At 45.4% G+C, this 12,671-nt stretch overlaps 1 protein-coding gene across 1 annotated transcript in view; it reads right to left on the reverse strand.

Annotated features, from left to right (window-relative positions):
- SLC25A20 (solute carrier family 25 member 20) overlaps positions 1–12,671 on the reverse strand; it is a 91,109-nt gene that overhangs the window by 29,350 nt on the left and 49,088 nt on the right. The window contains exons 7-8 of the mRNA XM_086939315.1: positions 11,128–11,237; positions 10,168–10,292 (exon numbers count right to left, since the gene is read on the reverse strand). Of these exons, the coding sequence (XP_086795441.1) occupies positions 10,168–10,292; positions 11,128–11,237 (235 nt within the window). The remainder of the gene's footprint in view (positions 1–10,167; positions 10,293–11,127; positions 11,238–12,671) is intronic.

The following is a 12,671-nucleotide window of genomic DNA, read 5'->3' on the forward strand; positions in this document are numbered from 1 at the left end:
CTTTTCCATGATGTGGGGAGGGCAGAGGCAGGCACAGCGCCTCTGCCCTCCCCACCTTTGGGCCTCGCTGGTAGGAACTCGCCATTGCATGAGGGTACCGGTGAGTGCCCCGAAAAGGAGACTACACACTTTTCTGTCGCATTATGGAGTGAACCCTTGCACTCCGGCCTGTGCCTGCTGAGCACATGTGGGGGCACAATTACATCCTTTAATCTATACGACTTTAAAAATGGGGGGAACCAAAAAAAACAGTCAAAACTGAAGTTTGAAAAATTTACAATACTTGCTACTCTCACGTGCAGGGGGTTAGGGAGGGATAAGAGGTGGGTGGCGGGTTAGTAGGGGGGGTTTGTTTTTATTCTTAAGACCCGCTTCCATTTTCATTGATTGAACAGAATACTGGTGATGTAAATGTCATGATGCTTGGTGGGGATCTCCTGACTGTGGGGAGCCACGTGTCTTATGCTGCTTAATCACTTAATAAAATTTGTTGTGAAAAAAAAAAAACTGAAGTTTGAACCACACAGCATGCCTAGGCAGCAGGAGCTGGACAAAAACGCCTTTGAATCTAGATTGGAGTCCAATGACCCACCTGTGGACACTGATCTAAAACAGATCCTGGCGGCAATGCAACGTTGTTTGACTAAAATTTATTGAAAAATTGATGTACTTTTCATCCGAATGGATAGGATGACCGAACGTTTGAACAAGCACACAGAAAGGTTGGACACAGTGTAGAAGAGGGTCTCTGATACAGAGTATGTTCGCTCACACACAAAAATGGATAAACTGCTGAGTTCTGTGCAGGCCAAGGTAGACGACTTGGAGGCGTGCACAAGGCACAATAACATACGGCTTGTGGGAGTGGCAGAGTCTACCAATATCCTGAATACGGAACTTTGTTGAACAGCTCCTTGCCAACCTTCTGGGAAGAGATCGTTTTTCAGACATTTTTGTAGTTGAGTGCACGCACCGCTCTCTAACCTCGAGGCCAGTGCTGATTGCTGCCCCTCATCCCTAAACTACAGTAATCAAGGAGCTCTTCATAAGGTCATAGAACAGCAGACACTATGCTATGAGGGCATGGATCGCTCCGGACTTTACGCAGCAGGCTCGCCGTCTATTCATTCCTGAAAGAGGTAGCTCTGATCTTCATTAGGAATACAATATTATGTAACCTGCCAAGCTGCGGATCCTAGTGGAGGGAACAATCGCATGTTTTCACTGATCCGAGACAGGCACTGCAGTTCCTTTAAAAGGGAGATAGTGTTGGATCTCGAACAGGATCCCCTAGATCCCCCCACCAACGTGGAGGAAGAAGCGCCATAGGCGGAGGAACAATGATGACCCTGAGGTTGTACTTTGTATTAAGAAGTGCCTGTATGACCTGAAAACAGTGGGTAACGTAACAACGCCTTAACACTGTAGTTGTGGTAAGGACTATGACAATTGGGTCCCTTGATCCTGCTGTAATTTGTGCTGTTGTATTGTTTAAGGTCCGTTGGGTCTGGTGGGGTACCGGAATTAATCCTCCAGAATCTACCGGGGTGGTTCCTCCATTATACTCCACATGCTGCAGTCATTGGTTGTTATATCTTCACTATGGGGGTAGCACTTGCGCCCCCCCCCCACTCTGCCCCTACCCCCCTCTTGACCTAATGGTGAGACTGACGCGAAAGGGCTGTTCTGTGTGTTTAGAGGTGGGGAAAAGGGGAGGTACAACAGCCATGCTCCTTCATATGGCATGGGAAGTGTACTATACCTTATACATGGGGCCACGGAAGGGTGTTCAATCTGGTAACATCCACCCTCATATGTGACCCACAGTGAGCATAGTGTTTTTTTTTAATTCCTTAGTCGGAGAGTTGTTTAGTGGGGAGGGTCGAGTGTCGCCTATGCTACGTTGGGGTTTGCATACCGTGGGCAAGATGTTTCTATACATAAACACTTGTTGAAATGTGAATCTTGTTACTGGCCGATTATGCAGTATATGCAATGGAACAGGTCTAAGACACTACAGACAAAATGGTTCTGACCGGGATAGAGCAAAATGTCCACAATAGATTAAGGTTCCTAACATTGAACGTGCAAGCCCTAAATGATTAAAGAAAAGTACGTAAAGTTGCAGAATATTTAAAAAGACACAAAGTCGATGTTACACAACTACAAGAGACACATTTGACTCCCAATAGTGGTATTCTCACAACGACGGTTACGGGACCAGTACTGTTCGGCTGGGTTCACTTGCCATGCCCGCGGTTTTCTCACATGGGTTAACTCGAAATCAGGTATTACCGTAGAGGAAGTAGACCGAGATGGTAGGTTTGTTATTACTAGATGCCATAACGAGGGACAAACTGTGATACTATTTACTGTGTATAGCCCCAACCATGATGACGTGCAGTTTTACCATACACTTTTCGCCTACTCCAGGGCGCGGATCTCCCACAAATTTGGGAAGGTGACTTCAATTGCGTTTTTCACCCTGCTCATGATCGCTCTAGGGATCCTTCTTGGCTGTAAACCTGTAAACTTCACTATAACAAATTCTTTTTTAAAACACATTACCCCACTTTCTCATACATAAACATGCCATTCTAACATTTGTTCTAAGTGAATAGTTTTTATTTTTTTGTGTCCAAGCCACAACGAATCATGAACTTGACTGCATCACAACCATCATGTGCCCGCCAAAGGACATGGCAGAGGCTGCGGGTACACCAGGTTTGACTTTTGCCAAGGTCAGGAGGCGTTGAGCTATCACAGAATCAAACTGGCTTTAAAGAAAAGGCACTTCCCATATGTCTCCACCTGCTTTGATTACCTTTCAGGGGGAGTGGTAGGAAAATTGTTGGGGTTGCACAACGAGTCTCTGTGAAGAAGGGAGCTGTGACAAAAAGGCCAAGGTTTCCCAGAGCAGGGTGATGGCGTCTGGTGATTTGCCTGTTAATTGGGGGCCAGTGCAAGGTTTTGCCCAAGCCCCTATGAGAGTATCTGTCAGGGCCTTATTGAAAGGTAGGAGAGGCTCAGAAGCAGTTTGGCCAGGTTGCAGGATAACAGTCAATACGTTTCTTTTTGTGTCCATGGTGAGGAGCAAAAGGTCAAGGACTTCAGCTGCCCCATGCATAATTATATCGTAAGAGGCTGTTTCTTCTGTGGCCTGGCCAGAAGAAGAGAAAATGGCTGTTTCTCAGGAGGTTTGCGTGCGTAGTCCGTGGAGGCGAAGGCTTGGGGTGCAATGTAATCTGCGATTGAGTTTGTGAACGAGGTCATTTTAGGGGGGGGCGGAGGCATCCTTCCAGATGGAGGTTGTTAGTCGGAGGGTCCTTTTGTAGATGATGGCAAGGCCTCCTCCAGGGTGGTTCTGGCGGTCTTTCTTCAGGATCTTGTACCAGTAGGGGATGGCTGTTGCGAGGTCGAGAGTGGAGCTGGCATTGGTCCAGATTTTTGTGAGGAAGGAGACGTCAGGCGGTGCTGAGGAGGTCCCAGATTTCTACTGTGTATCTGTGCAGGAAGCGTATGTTGAGAAGGATGTAGCTCAGGGGTTAGGGTGCACTGGCGTCTGGTGAGTTGTTGCAGCTGCCTGGGTCCGGAGGCGGGTGAAGGTGCGGCGGCAGTGATGGCAGGAGAACGAGGCTTGGGAGTTGGTCAGCATCGAGAGCTGCTGGTTGTTGCATCGAGGGTTGAGTGCATGGAGAGTGCTGAAGCCTTAGTGGCGGTGGGTGGGGTGGGGGGGGAGGGTTTGGAGGACCAGGGTCCCTGGCGATGGTCGTGGTGCATACAGGCACAGACTGGCTTGCCTTTGGTGCGCCAGCTGCGCGTCCGCGCCGCAGTGCCATTAAGTAGGGGTTGGGGAAGGGAGAGAAGCTGGGAGGTGGGAACACACAGGGGTTGGGGAGGGTGAGGCCGCGGGGCAGCAGCAGCGTGAAAACAGAGGCAACAGTAAAAAGGAAACAGAGGAGACAGTGGATAAGTAGTAACAAAGGCAAAAAAGGACACACAAAAGGATAAAAAATAGACAGGAGAGCAAACAGAAATAAACGACTGGAAGAGCGGGCCAGCAGAAGAGCAGGGGTCTCCCGCAGGACCACCAGGGATGAGGCACAGGCAGGAGCCTGCGGGTGGAGGAGGGCCTTCAACACCTACCTGGAACCAGACAGGCGCAGGGGGCAGAAACTCGAGGATGGAGCTGCGCAAGGGGAGATCATTAGTCCTGACCAGGAGGTCTTATCAGGACTAATGTTGACAAAGAAGTAAAGACTTCATTGATGGCTGTTGGGAGATTTCTCCACAGCGTCTTGCTATTAAGACAACTAGCTTCTCAGAACTCTGAGATTATGACCTTCTTTAAGGCTACTGCAGTTTTTTTTGTTACCAAAGAGACGATTGAAAATTCCGAAGTAAATGTGGGTGATATAACCTCTTTCTGTGCCTGGACTGTGATCTGAAGTGTCCCTTTCTTTAAGCAAGATCAACAGTGTTTTGACTTTCTACCTCTGCCATCATACTCTCTATCTCTTCATCCACATGTGGACCAAAGATAATTGGACCAAAATAAAAAGGTTAAGGTATTTTTTACAGTGCGTCTTTCTTTAGAGAAGTAAGTTTCAGTCAGGGTGCTCTCATTCGAAGTTACAGCAGTGTTTATATAACGCTAGGTCTGCAGAGTCCAATTATGCAGTAATGAGCTATATTGACACCAAGACACATTCACTTAACATCTCTAAGACATGTTACAGACTCTCACAATGATCTACCCAGAGTGAGGTGTCATGCTAGCAGCTGTCCAAGGTGGACCTGCAATGCCACAATTGTCTTGCCCAAAGCATCTTGAGGTTCGGACTCTGCCCAGTGCTCTGTTTTAGGAGTAAATACATGGCCTTTAATGACTGCAGAAATATGGCCTTTAATGACTGCAGAAACAATCATTAGGGATCTGCTGTAATATATGCAGGATCCTGTTCAGGAGGCTTGTCCTTCCCAAGCTGGAGTGTGGTGTCACGTTGGTAGCTGTTGGCATGAGGATTTTTTCCTTCAGCAATTCCAGTCAACTCTGTCATGCAGGTCAGAAGAGTGCGACTCCTTTCTGTTGAAGTGTTTCAGTGACTGAAACCAATGTCTGTGGATTTTCAAATGAGATGCTCAGCTTCACAGCACCTTTAACCAAAACTTCTTAGAAGGTGGCTATATCTCAAGGAGCAACACCTTGATGGAGAGCCTGAAGTAGACCTCGGCAAGTATGAAGAGGACCAGTCCCTCTAGGTATGCCTGGACAAACGAGCATTTGGCATCTTCCTTTACTTTTACAAGACTAAATGCATACATATATAGAGAGGCTTTGAGTCAGCCCTCTTAAAATGTCATTCACATTTAGCTGCAGCCCACCACAGCATACAGCATGGGGCAAGGAGTTTGCCCCCCTTCAGCCACTGGCTAACTTCACTGCGAATCCCGACAGTTTGATGACCTGCTCATCTGCCGAAAATGAAGTGCACTCGGGTGCCAACATTGGAGGGCCAATACTTTATCAATTTTTCCGTCTTTCCATTATGTACCCCCCCTTTTTTTTTTTTTTTTCATTCTTGCGTGTTTAAACTAGGACAGCCGAAAGTCTCGGTCCTTGAGGTACTTTCTGGACATTACATGGCAGAAGAGGCAATTTCTACAGTGCTAATTTTGGTAAGCAGAGCACACAAAGCATGTGGATCAATGGTAATTCTCTTCCTTTCACTCCTGGGTTGCTTGGACGGAGATAGGATATCTACTAAAGTAAGGAGCGAAAAGTGCTGGGCAAAGTCCACTAACAATGTGTCAGAAAACACTAGGCTTTTAAAAGACACCGAAATTAAATTAAAAATAAATATTGACGGGGGAGGAGCTACGACAGCAAGCAAGATGGCCGCATAGTCTCCCGGCTCCGCTGACCTCCGTCTTACGCTCCAAGATCCTGTCACTTATCCTCATTTCCTGCCCCGGATCCGGGTGTGTGAACTAATCCGCACTCCGATGGTATGATCCCAGGGTTTTTCTGACATTGTGGAGCTGAGTAACGTCGAGGACCGATTTGTGGCCTAATCCAGTCTGGAAGCCGGGGGCTCGAGTGCTGGCTTAGCCGGGTCTGAGTTGAACAACAGCGGACTGTTGAGGGCGGCAGGGTCCGGTCTCTGGAACTCTCAAAATTTTTGGATTGCTTTGCTACCATCTGCAGCCTGGTGTTGTGTTGGAGGTGAGGAGACGAGTGACGCATGGTGCTGTGTTGCAGGGGTCCCTAACCCGGAGGCCCGGCACTTGCATCGCCGGCGCACCCTGGGTTGGAGTCTCGTCGCGCACTAATGCATGCTGACGGTTGGTCCCTCACGGCTCAGTCCTGCTCCGGCTGATCTTACCCCGGAGAAGGCGCCTCTCCGTGGGGATCATTATGCCTGAGGAAATATGGAACCGAGCGGAGCAGGCCCAAACTGGCCCGTCATTGCGGGAGGTGCTGGCGGCCCTAGAGGCACTTCAGGTGACTGTGGCAGCTCAGACCTGCGGCCTGTTGTCGGCAGCAGATGGACTTAAATGACTGAGACCGGATCCTGACTCGATGCCCGAGACCCGGCAGCCAGCTTGCCTTTTGATCGACGCCCCATTGGCGCAATTAGACCCGGTGCTGGAAGCTGTGCCTGCCCCTACAGAAGTGGATCTACTTGAACGGGCTGTGATCGGTGACTTAACTAATTTCTTGGAATCCCCGGTTTTGGAGCTGTCGGAACATTCAACTGCTGTCCCTATCCTGGAACCTTTTAATTGGTACTGTGAACTGTTTTGGATTGTGTCGAACCCCCTCCCCAGTCAGTATATCAAGATGGCGGATGTGATAATGCCTGGCTTCGGAGACGGGGAGGGTCATCGTCGGTACCAGCAGCTTACTTTGGGATTTACTGTTCTTTTCCCATCTACTGAACTATGTTCCGACCACTTCTGTGTATCTTTTGACATTTTGATGACGGAGCTTTATTCGTCTGAGGGACTCGGCGAATTCAATCGACGGGGCCAGGGCTGAGACTATTGTTTGGGTTGTTCATTGTGGTTTTATCGGTAACGGGACTGCTTCATTAGTTTAACGGAGTCCGGGGCAGGGTTGGTGGTTCCCCCCGGGATGTTTTCTCAGTTTGGACTATTCAGATGTGACAGTTTCGGGGGGACCCCTTTGTTAGGGCGGGGGGGGGGGGGGGGTGGGGGGGGAGAGACCGGGAGCACGTAGAAGATAGCCCTCCTCCATTTCCCCTCTTTGGGTGGGGTTTAATTTCTTTCCGTCTTTCTCTGGGTCTTTCTATATTTCGGGTCTCAGTTCTTGGGCGACAGGCACGCTGCTAGGGGGGTAGGCCGTAGTCATCTGCAGGGGTGCAGGGTGGGGGGATGGGTGTTTTGTTTTTCGTTTTATTTCTATGGCCTTTTTTCTTCTTATCTTTCTTTGCCCTTTTCTTTTCTTCTTTTCCGGGTCAGTGTAATGGGTTCATTTTTATGGCCATCTCTGCTGTTTCATATGTGCCTCAATTCTCGCGATGTTTCAGTGCTACTGGGCGGACATTCAGCTGGCGCGAACTGTATTTGTGCGCTTGCTTATCCAGAATAGTATGTTTTGACGCCGTTGACTTACACGAAGATAATTTAACTGTGGACATATTGATATTTCGCCCCCCCCCCCTTTTTTCGCAACTTGAGATATTGTATGGCACCTGATCCTTCTATCTTATATTATAAAATGGAACCTTTTTATCCTGTTACCAACTTGATATGTTTTACAACCAGTACGTATGGTGGACGTGGCGAATCTGCTCCCCGGGATGCTGAGTCTGGGTTTTGATTGTTTTATTGTGTTGCAACTGCTTAGCGGCCGGCCATGGGGGTTGTAGGCCCGTGTTTGTACTTGGTTGAAATGTCAAATAAAGGTTTTCCAAAAAAAAATAAAAAATTATTGACTCAGTCCAACATTAGGATTTAAAACAGCAAAAGCGTTCCAGAATAATTTCCATATGAGTTGAAATAAAAAACCAATCCTTGAGGCAACGTCCACAACAACGCATTATGGGGTATGGCAGCTGTTGGCTCTATAAACAGGCGTCTTGCCTTCAACGGACTGCATTTCCTTCGTCTACGCTATAGGAACATTCTATGAATCATTTCCTATTAATGACCTTTTGAATCCAAATGAAAAACATTTGAATTGCTGAAAAAGTAGTTCCAATAGGCTGCAGATCCCATTTGGTGTGAACTCTTTACCAATTTAATTGATATTTGGCAAAAAATATTGGAGGATCCCACAAACATGGGGGCTATGGTTGTGCCTATGACTATCAATAAAAATCCTACAATGCAAAACTCTAGCTTGATTGGGAGTCTCTAATGAGAGCTCATTTGAGGCTCAGCAAGTGGAAAGAGTTTGGTTCTGCCTTGCTGGGAGTAGAACTAAGGCATTTTTCAGTCATTGAGACAAACTGTTATGACGTTCTATGCGCAGTATTCAACCATAAGCTGAACTGAAGCTTACAAAATGTGATGGCTGGAAAATTACCCAATTGTGTTTTTTTTCCATATTAAAAAATAAAGATAAAAATTAAAATGGCAACTGGATGTACATCATACAATCTACCACTCTTGCCACAACATCCATAAGGGTTCAATGAGGAAACAAGTGTCAAAAATCACATAAGATTTCTGAAATTCCCCAAACGCTGGAATTGTGTTGGCCAGAGGAAGAGAAAACAGCTGCAACTGGCACAGCCCTAGAGCAGGACTTTGCTTTTACTTCCTTTAAGATACATCCACTTGTCCTGCCTTTTACATATTGCATCCAGGAACTCCTTCAGGCATGGATCAAGAAACATCTGGATGATCTCTGCATACAACTATTAACAAAAGGCTGAACTGAGCCGGCAGAGGTTCAGGGTACTAATTGGGAGGGATGAGCTTTGAGAGACCTCAGAGGACAGTAGTGATACACCTAGTATAAGATTTCCCAGTGAGACTCAAAGACTCCTGCTTGAAAGGAAAAAATAAATAAAGTTTCACGTTGTAAGGAAATATTAGTTAAAAATAGTCCAATCTGCTGCTAATCCATTTACATTATTTAATGTTCCCAGCACCTCTAGGATATTTAACATCCTATTCCATTGCCGGTATTAGTAATGGCCCAGGGCGTTAAATACACAATTTACCATCAATTCTCAGAAAACGTCATTGGACGGCAATCCTTCAAACTCTCCTGCAAGTTTTAAGACCGTGAAAAAGATAATTTCCTGAACAATAAACACATAAGAGCAAACTTCCTTCCCAAGCAGGACAAAAGTAGAGCATGCTTCATCCACATGTGCAACTGTAGAGGAAGCTTCCTCCATCACCAGATGACCTGTAGAAACTGCTTCGTCAACATACAGCATTAGGGAATGTGTCCATCACACACACTGAGTAGCAGTAGGGAACAGTGCCCTTCAGACACAGCAGGAACAAATCTAGGACATGCTTCATCGGCACGTGTAACAGATCAAGCGTTGCCCAACACACGGTCAGCGGAACGCAGAATTTTGGTCAATTTCACGTACTCCGCGGAACACGAAATTACCCAAATTCCACCAACGGAACAGAATTTACCGCCCAGGCCTAGAAATAAGAGTTTTAATGAAACAATAGTTGCCCTGTTACTTTCTTCCGCACAAGCAAAAAAGAAGTCTTCAGGACCCAACCTGCCAACCAGGACAGACCAACCATTTGAGCCGACAAACATGTTTCTAGTGCTCAGCGATGCATAAAATCTTACTAAGTTGTAAGAAATTCAGAAGCATGAAAAGTATGCTGGGTGTGAATTTGGATAAGAGTTTGAGAAGAACGAATACATTTAAGGCATGTGCTTGAAAAATGAAGGCAGCAGATAAAACATAAAAATAAAATAATTATGGTTATCAACAGGAGACCGAAAAATATTGTTCATAGAGGTGGAACTGTTCATTCCGCAGAAGGGTTAAAGAAATATTGACAGGCAAAGTAGACATGGTCCAGGAGTCTGCTGAGCAAGTCAAGCTTTTATGCTTGGAATTGTAAGTTGTACATACATAGAACTATGTGCATGAATGGACGCATACATAACAGTTAGATTGTTAACTGTACAGATGAAATGATCACTTTACTCACAGCGTTAGCTGGGAAGGCCCTGAGCATGACTGCGGTGAAGCCTTTATACAGCGATCCAATGCCTTCTTCTCGTACAAGTTCCCGTAACACGTCTCTAAATCCATTCGGATACTTCCCAGCAGGTGCTAGAAGGAAATACTTAACTTTTAACAACTTTTCTAGAACACTTCTTGATGAATACGTATCTGTGTTAGTGTATTGTGCATGTTACAGTTTTAATAGGAACAGTAACATTCAAACCCAAGTGCTGAACAGGATATATGTACTTCATAGGCTTAACCTCTGCTTCCAGAGTCAGCAATAATTAATTTAACCACACATGGAAAGTCAAAACAAGCATTTTTATAACGTTTAAATCGCACTCCATTTTATACTTCGCCTTATTTAAAATATCAGCAGAGGTGCTTTGGTTTGCTTATTTAATACATAAAATCATGATTGAAAACAGCTCCCAATTCGATGGTCTGGGCACGCGAACAGTGCACCCAAACCCTCAAATTAGTGATCAATTAAACTATTAAAACAATCGGCTCTGGGATGTTGGCCTTAACCACTACAAGGCACACTTAAGCTTCAGGCATCTTTGGTCTGTATATCAGGAGATCTCAGTCTACCAGGAATGTTGGGTGTACATCACACAGACGTGTTTGCGTTCATGCACAAAGCAACAGCACTGCGATTGGGTCTACCAGATAGAGCATCCAGTGGCCTTATTATCTTCTGAACAGGAGGAGAAGCTCACTCTGTATGCCAAAGGGCGACAGTCCTTTGGCGTGCACATGGCAAACACTTGGGGGCTACTCTCCAGGAATTTAGCAAATCAATATAGATAGGGAGACGAACCCTTGGCAAATTGCTTATACAACAGTAAGGCGGCTCAGCAACCACAATGTCCTTCTCCATTTAAAGTCTTTTTACATGCCTGAAGTCACGCAGGTACTCACGCACAACTTTACGTACCGGTCTGGAAGCGGGATTTAAGTACATCAGGAGGAATCGCCACTGCCCAGTTAAAGATTCCTGCCATTCCACCAGCAAACAGAATACTGGGCACACTGAGTTCACTGACGCTGTTAAATGTGTGAGATTAAAATAGGATTGCTTAATTTTTTTAAATAACATAGGTATGCACGTTACTAAACACTCTAGCTGGTCAATGCTTACGAATACCACACTGAAAAAGGATTAGTAAACTAAAGCCTAGCAGCACAAGTGATAAAAATTTTGAACGTCAGCTTACAATGATGTGAAATACAGGGCTCTTGAAAAGGAGTAGTGTGTTGCTTTCTGCCAAGTGAATTGTATACACTCTCTCCCAAGAACCTTCCCAACCTTCCACAGTGGTACATCAGGGTAATGCACGGTCAAGGATTATCTAGTGCAGATCATTGCCTGAAAAACACCCAATCAGCTGTTCTACTTCTAGTCATCCCTGCAATGCTTTTGTCTTGTTGCTAAATAGCTTTAAAAATACTGAAGAGTAAACTTTTACAATATCAAAAGTGCTTTATTCGAGTATTACTCATAAAAGCAGACATACAAACATAATAAAAAACGATTAAATTTACAGAGTCATTTAGACGCAGCACATTACACAATTTAAAAAAGGAAAACTATAACGCATCATAGATACAGGTGCAGAGTTCATTACTATTAAGAATGCCAAAGAAATGATAATCACAATGACAGTTAAAAGTCCTCAAAAATTCATACCATTAAAATTTCATACCGATGATACATTAAATGAGCGTTTACAGAGAATAGACACAAGTCTAGCAGTCTCTGATCAGCTAAAATGAAATTTACAGAGAATAAACATTAGTCTAGCAGTCTCTGAACTATTAGTAAGCAGTTACAGAGAATAGACAATTGTCTAGCAGTCTCTGATCGTCTTGGCAGTGAGTAATTAGCTTTCCAGCAATCTCTGCCTTATGACCCACGCCCACCCCAAGTACTTTGCAGTGGCAATTATGATCCAATCTACAGTAGTGGATTTTACAATACGCAGCGCTACCATGCTACTTTTTGTGCCTAAGTTCCTGCACATTGGAGCCAACCAAGCTCGCCTCGGGGCAGAATATACTGGGCAAGAAAACAAAAAATGACCAAGAGTTTCTTTTCCTACCCCACAGACTGGACAAATTGCTGCACCCCCTGATTTCCACTTGGATGTTAAATTACGGAGGGGGAGCGAACCTACCCTCAGTTGGAAGAGCAGTTTTCTGTCCATGGGGTTCGTTATGTAATCCCAATACATTTCATAAATAGGGTACATCTTAACTTCTAGGAAACTGGTGGTAATGGACCCACTGGTAGTACTGAGCATACTCCTATTAACAACTTTTACATGCATTGGTTCTTGGATCATTGTGTGGCTGGCACAATCCTAAATAATGTAATTATCGGTGAGCGGAGCGGTGCAGTTGTTTTTCTCAGCATAGCTACAAATGTTACACGTGCTACGTAAGAAAGGCAATTCATAGATGCAATTAGGACTTAAGACA

Source organism: Lissotriton vulgaris, chromosome 9 (assembly GCF_964263255.1).
Source record: "Lissotriton vulgaris chromosome 9, aLisVul1.2, whole genome shotgun sequence".
In the NCBI taxonomy this organism is placed as follows: domain Eukaryota; kingdom Metazoa; phylum Chordata; class Amphibia; order Caudata; family Salamandridae; genus Lissotriton; species Lissotriton vulgaris.